Source organism: Cinclus cinclus, chromosome Z (assembly GCF_963662255.1).
Source record: "Cinclus cinclus chromosome Z, bCinCin1.1, whole genome shotgun sequence".
In the NCBI taxonomy this organism is placed as follows: Eukaryota; Metazoa; Chordata; class Aves; order Passeriformes; family Cinclidae; genus Cinclus; species Cinclus cinclus.
In genome coordinates, this window is record NC_085084.1 from 42,522,320 (window position 1) to 42,529,856 (window position 7,537).

At 42.2% G+C, this 7,537-nt stretch overlaps 1 protein-coding gene across 1 annotated transcript; it reads right to left on the bottom strand.

The window, feature by feature from the left end:
- Window positions 1-307: 307 nt before the first annotated feature.
- Window positions 308-4,150, bottom strand: HINT1 (histidine triad nucleotide binding protein 1). The gene is made up of 3 exons (XM_062513108.1): window positions 4,018-4,150; window positions 1,401-1,505; window positions 308-648 (listed from the first exon to the last, which is right to left on the bottom strand). The coding sequence occupies exons 1-3, from the start codon at window positions 4,126-4,128 to the stop codon at window positions 484-486; spliced, it is 381 nt and encodes a 126-aa protein (XP_062369092.1). The 5' UTR covers window positions 4,129-4,150; the 3' UTR covers window positions 308-483.
- Window positions 4,151-7,537: the final 3,387 nt, after the last annotated feature.

Genomic DNA, 7,537 nt, shown 5'->3' on the forward strand with positions numbered 1-7,537 from the left:
AATTGTATGCAGCAACACAGAGAAAGTACTATGAACTGAAATAGAAGATTTGTTCACTAATATCTGGAATCTAAAAGATATATACATGTATACTACATCACACTGCTTATCTGCCAAGCCTTGAACATCTTACAACAGTTCAGTACTTTAATTTCAAGTCCTCAATTTGATCAAAATCATTACTTAAACACTTGTGAGCTACGGAACTATAGTAATTTTGTGCTTTGTATGTTTTTTGCTTTAAATTCCAGAGAACATAATTTTAACTTCAGAAATGTTTCCAACAGTAAGGCACACCAGACAGAGACAGATTCCCACATGCTTAATCTTTATTGTGCGAATGTTGCTCAGAGCATTTATTACCCTCTGTAGACACACATTAAAAAAACAATAGGCTAACAGTGGCTAGATTGATGGACAACATATTATATCTATTTGGTGGTAACTTGCATGCATGCAGTTAACTCCTGCGATGTACAAATCTTAGCCAGGAGGCCAGCCCAACTGGCGACCACCCAGAACATGGAGATGTACATGATAGACAGACTGCCCACCCTCGGGCCCTTCATTCACAACCATCCGGAATCCATTGGTCAGGCCCAGGTTAGCAGCACACTTCTTGCCAACAATCATTAAATGCCCGAGAAGCTGGAGGAAAAAGAGAAAAAGAAAAAAAAAACAAACAGAAAACACACAAAAAAGGGGAAAGGGCAGGAAGGGAAGGAATGAGAGCAGAGAACCAATAAGCCAGTAAGTTAATTCTCAGAAATTCAGCCACTGTTCTTCAAATTGTTGCCTGCAACTGATTCTTTCCAAGAAAAACTACAAACTGGCTATGTGTAATATATGTAGAAAATAGAATTACTGATTTTTCTCAAGACAGGATGCAACGGACTACAAAAGTGTTACAGAAGCTAAATTTACTTCATAGTTAAAGCTCCCACTACTTCAGACAACATATATCATTCTGGTAGAAAAGAAGCTTTATCTTACCATGCAAAGCTTAGGAAATCTTTGAGCTTGATGTTTTTAGTTACAAATTAAATATTCAGCACCTCTCAGCTAACTGTCCCTTTCTTAACCTCTGATCTGCTAAAAACCCCCAAGTCCGTATTAGAGTAAGTACTATTGCATGCAAATGATGAAGACATCAGGATTATAAAATCATAAATAGCAATTCATTTTGCATGGAAAGTATACATATTTATTTTGCTTTCTTTGGCTAATTTTAGTTGAAAATCTTAACTCTTATTATCCTTCTAAGCTAAAGACAAAGATTATAATATCAGAAAATTACTTTGCTTCTTTGATATGTCAAGAGGAAAAGAGGGACAGCCTAGTACATTATGAAGTAATGAGAAGTACAGTTTAGTGTACAGAAACACCTTTGGAGTACTTACAGATTCATCAGAATCTTCTGCTTCAGACAACCTGACAATTGGCTTCTTAGGAATCACTAAGAAATGTGTTGGAGCTTGGGGTGAAATATCATGGAACGCAAGGCACTGGAGGAACAAGAAACAGATAAAACATAATTTGCTTTGGAGAAAGATAAGTTTCAGTAAATTGATATGCCCCACTAAATACATACTTCAGCTGATATATATTTCAGAGTAATTTATTATTCTACATCCTTTAACTACTAAACACAAAGCACTGCTTAACAAGATCTGCTGAAAAAAATCACTGCTCTGTAAAGTACTGTTTAAAAGCTTCAGCCTTCTTAGCAAAGCAGTATGGAATCACGTCCAAGATTTATTACTGCAACATATGCATAACAACTAGTAGAGCTGTTAGCATGCATGTCAATAAGAAGTACATTTATGCTTATTTGGTTTTTTTTTATTAATACCATGTTTAATAAAATAAATGGCAAAGAGTTGCTAATTGTCTTCCAGTTATGCTTGAATAGTTCCTTGGCCAAAGAGAGCATGGCAGTTCCAAAGATCTTGAAGTTGTGTGATTGAGGCCATATTAAACTCCTATTCTCAACAGCACCAAGTATTTTAGAGTAATACATTAACACTGGATTTGCTTCAGACATTCTCAAATTGAGAGAAAGGCATCACTTTTGAAATATGAACACCTATCTGTAGTGACTAGCTGAATCTTGACTAAATACCAAAATCACAGCCAACCAGACACTGCATGCATCACCCAAACCTCGTATCAGGAACTGCCAATAGGCAAGAGAAAATGAAGCAATGTCTCTTTGTACACATGACCAGAACTGGGACTTGCTACTGGAACCTTGACAAACATGCACATGCACAAGATGCATTCTGCCACCACTAGCCCAAGGATATCTCTGACTTACCCATCACGTTTAATAGCAAACACCTGGCAGCTATTGGCTGAGTTATGTCACAGACAGTAGATATTAAAAACACATACCTAGATACTTTTGTTTATGAATCAATAAATCTAATTTTCTTTGCAACTATACTGCTTTTTTATTTTGAGAAGACATGTCAAGAGTAAAGCTGGTGAAAAGCCCCAACTCAACTTGCATCAATCTTTTATATACCTTATCTTTTAAACACTTTATCTTTTATATACCAAATCTGTCTGGTTTTAAGGTATCTTTAAGACAATGCCTAGTTTTGAATCTCTGATGAGCTGCTCATTTCTTCCAAACAGGGAAGGGTAGCAAGTAAATAACTGATGAATAAAATTGTTTTGCAACCAATTAAATAAATCCTACTTAGAGTTGACCATTTTGTAAGTAACTTTCCTATTATATGTAGTCCCAAAGGCAGAATGCAGATGGTCGAACTGCGTCAAAGAATCTTAGCAGCAAAAGATTGGAATTAAATACCTTTCTGTGGTACAGAAAGCAGAAGTACCATTAAGGAAAAAAAGGACAATCACAGATATTCATGAGTGCATGGGAAACCAAATTTCATTTCAGCAAGTTTAGACTGAACTGGGAAAATAAGGCATAATTTCAAAGAGACTTTGTACTTTTCAGTGTTTCCCTTTTTCTTAAGATCAATTATTGGTTAAAGCCCTTCCCATTTTAACACTTCCAACCCCTAGAAAGACCTCCATAAAATCAACAAAATTAACTGAAGATCACCCATCAGTCAGCTGAAATCCAGAAGTTCTACATTTCTCTGCACTTCGAGGTAAAAACTGAGTGAGGCTCTGCAGGTAATGACTCTTCCAGAAAATACTCGGCACAAATGGCTGTCGAAGTGGGATAGATGTTCAGCAAAGTCAATGGCCTGATTCCTAATAAAGCAGAATTCACCTTACCCTGCTGCAGCCATTGCATCTGAAGAAAAAACTCATAGTTTTGACCCGGGTAAAGAAAGAACACACCCCTTCACAAAAACACAGAGCAGTAACCTAAGCATGACTTTCAGAAAGCAGAACATTTCCAATACTCTTCAGAGCAGATGCCAACTGCAACCATTCTGCCATCTATTAAGAAAACACTGTTTCAAGCTATGCATGATTTTTAAGCACATAAATCTGACGAACTGCATTCTTAGTGAGTCTGTATTGCACACTGAGAATAATCCTTTATTTCGAAAGCAAAAGCCCCTGTTAATGGGGTTCCTGTATTTCAATCTGAAGAATGGGTAAAAAAAGTGCAGGAGATCTCATACTAAATACCAGTTAGCTTCGGGAATAACCGCTGCCTTTCTTCCAAAGCTACTTATTTCTTTGCGGCCCTAACATGCTGCGATGCATCAGCAATCCCTCTCGGAGGTTCACCGCCACAGCCCAGCAGGCAGAGCTGCATTACCTCTGTAAAACTATCGAGAGGCACACCGGCACCTGCCAAAGCAGCCAGTCGCGGTGCTGTGCTCGGAGCTCCGCAAGGAGGCTGCCTGTGGGTGGTAAAGGTTTTACGACTACCCTCCTACACCAGCTGTGAGAACCCTCGATCCTTGGCGAGGAGCCCGATGCAGCTCCAGGGACGGTGCAGCGAGGAGCGGGGGCGCCCCGCCCGCCCTGCCGCGCTCCCGAACGCTTCCGCGGCGCCCCCGGCCCCTGCACAGCCCGCACCTGCTCGTCCTCGTAGATGATGTTGGCGGGGATCTCCTTGCGGATGATCTTCCCGAAAATGGTGTCCCCGCCGGGACGCGCCGCCTGCGCCTTGCTGATCTCATCAGCCATGGCGGCGGCTCCCGCGCGGCTCCCGCCGGCCCTCAGCCCCGCCTCCCCCGCGGCCACGCCCCCCGCGGCGTCCATTGGGCCAACGCCAGCAGCTGACGGTGCCCGCCCGGCTGATTGGCGGTTTCGCTTGTCATTGTCCCGTTGGTCCCCGCCCACCGCACTGGCGCGCCCCCGCTGACCCGGGAGTCGCGGAGGGATCCGGGGGGAGAAAGTATTGCATGTTCCGCGCAGGGATCAAGGCTGGGAAGTGCCATGCGAATGCAGTAGTAGTGCAGTCTCGGGAGATTCTGCCCTGTTGTCGGCAGAAGTGCTGCTTATCAAATCCAAGCTAACTATATGTGTGACGAGCTCCTGAAGACTGCACCAGGCTGGGCTGCCGTTAGTTTTTCCATCAAAGTTTGCAGGTGGTTGGTGCTCCTGGAATGAGGATCCTGCAGAAGGGCAGTTTGATGTGTCAGCCCTTCTGCATGTCAGTAATTTGGTAACCATGAAACAAAGTAATCAATATGGACAAGCAATAATTCACAGAGGGCAACACAGCTATACATACAGTTGTAAATTTTTTTTTTTTTTAATATATCTATGACACCAGTCATGAAATAGGAGAAATGAAAAAGCAGGGGAAAAAAACAACACAAACTTTAAAGAATAACAACAAAGCTTCATTTTCATGCGGTTTAACAAGACCAAGCACCTGCATCGGGGTGACCCCTGCTATTAGCAAAGGCTGGGAGATGGGGAGCAGCCCTGTGAGAAGGACTTGGGGGTGCTGGTGGATGAGAGGCTGGACATGACCCAGCCATGCATGGGCACTCCCAGCCCAGAAATCCAAACGTGTCCTGGGCTACATCCAAAGCAGCGTGGGCAGCAGGGGAGGGAGGGGATTCTGTCCCTCTGCTCTGTTCTGCTCTGGTGAGACCCCAGCTGTAGCCCTGCATCCAGCTCTGGGGTCCAGCACAGGAAGGACATGGGACTGCTGGAGTGAATCCAGAGGAGGGACACCAAGATGCTTGGAGTGACAGAGCACCTTTTCTATGAGGACAGGCTGAGATAACTGGAGTTGTTCAGCCTTGAAAAGAAAAGACTTCAGAATGACCTAATTGCAGCCTTGCGGTACCTGAAGGGAGCCTACAAGAAAGATGGAGAGAGTTTTTACAAGGGCATGTAGTGACAGGACAAGGAGGAATGGCTTTAATCTGCAAGATTGGATGTTTAAATTGGATGTGAGGAACAAATTATTTGCTGTGAGCATGGTGAGGCACTGGAACACGCTGCCCAGAGAAGTCGTGGGTGCTCAGTTCCTGGCAGCATTCAAGGCCAGGCTGGATGGAGTTCTGAGCAACCTGGTCTAGTGAAAGGTGTCCCTTCCCATTCTAGGGGCATTGAAACTAGATTACCTTTAATGTCCCTTCCAACCCAGACCATTCCAGATTCTGTGATTTTCTAAACATCATAAATAAAATGGATTTATTTCAATGAAGCTTTGTCTAAGAGAGTATTAATACAGACTTTTATATATATTTGTCTCTAGACAAAAATTTTACAGGAAAGCATTCTGGAGGGAGGAAGGGAAAAAATACTGCTAAGTGGCTTAAACCTAATACAGTTCCACAGTTGATTACCTGAACATGTTACAAAAAGAGCAGAATTTGTCATATATTTCTGGTAGTAGCTCTAAAATAGTTTATCATTAAATACCCCGGGGGAAAAAAAACCAAACCTCTGATAAAGCACATTCAACAATGAAATTTTATTCTCTTCCTTAGATGATGGTTCTGGATTAAGATATTTGGACATGTATATGTCCTACAGATGGTATTGGAGCTTTATGACTACTAAAAGAAGTGCTCCAGGGACAAATTTCTTTGAATTATATTGTCTAACCATGATTATTCAGCAAATATATGATTAATTTGGGCCAATGCTGCTGTGGAGTTAGTCAGAAAGCATATTTCTAACATAAGAGAAGACATAAGGAGACATGTTTAGAAGTTTCTCTGAAAAAGCAAAATCATTTTTTTTCATATTGTTGACTTCAGCATATATTTTTGTCTCACTGTGTAAACAGCAACTTTTATATTATTTTGGATAAAACAATTAATTAATTAGACCCTCTTTTCAAAGGATCTAATTCATCCACATCTGAAATAATTATTCTTGGAAATAAATTATGAATAAACATAATTTCTGCTAACAGATCAAGTTTCTTTATGAGTTACATAGTAAAAGAGAGTATTTATTAGATGTTTACAAGTAAGAATTAATAATAAAATATTCGAATGAGTAATAGTTTAGTGTTCCCCTATTTCAATTAACTTACAATGTCATTGCAGTTAAACTATTAAATAGACTGTATATTGAAGCTAGAGGTCTAGTGAGCAGTAAAGCTGATTACACAGAAAATCCTTATACTGCCTTTAGCTAATGCTGAATGGTGTGTTTGTGAACTATAAGCTTGTTTGTTTTTCAAGAGAATGGCAATTCAGTTTTAAAGATGTACCAGGCTCGGCCATGATGTGGCCAGGCCAAGGGTATGAGTAAGGCAAGCCAGGGCTGTAGGGAACTTGATGTGAGCAGCCAAGAAAGTAACCTGCCTAGAGAGGGGAAATCACTGAACAGAAAAAAATGCCTGTTGGATTAACACCAGCAGAAAAAAAAGCCTGCCAGCTTGGCAGCTGGCAGTGATCCTGGGAATCAAAAGCTTCCTTGAAAAGTGCAGCTGGCCTCTTCTAAGTACAGAAACTGGAAAGATCCTGAGATACTACAGATAAGCACAGAAACAAGGAACTGTAACCACAACTTTTCTTCTGAAGTGGTGAGAAAATAGACTGGGAAGGAAGAAGGGACCCCAGATAAGGAAGGATTCTAAACTGTCCTTGGCTGTTCTAACTGCAAGAGCAAGGAAACAGTCTGGCAAAATAAAAACTCATTTGAAGCAGCAGCAAACATCATAATTTATTGGCCATTCTAGGTCTCATACAGAAAGTGATGGCCGTCCAGTCACCCATTTAAAACCGTTATTTTTTTTGTTCAGAAGAAGTAGAACACAATGGTCTTTGTGCTACCCTGGGCAGTGATCTGCAGACCCTGGCACGGGGTGCTGGACAGGGAACAGCCTCTTGTCCCCACCGCGGCTCCCCTCAGAGGGTAGGGGTCCCTGGGCCACTGACAGCTCCAATGGACTGAGGAGCCTGTGGGAAACACTGCCTGCTGCCTCCTGCAGGCAGTAGTAACCTTCTGCCAGACCTTGGCATACCGAGGATTGGCACTGTTCACGTAGCCAAGAAGGCCAATGGGACCCTGAGGTACATTAGGAAGAGCACTGCCTGCAGGTCAAGGGAGGTGATCCTGCCCCTCTGCTGTGTCCTGGTGAGGCACATCTGTGCTGTGTCCAGTTCTGGGCTCCTCA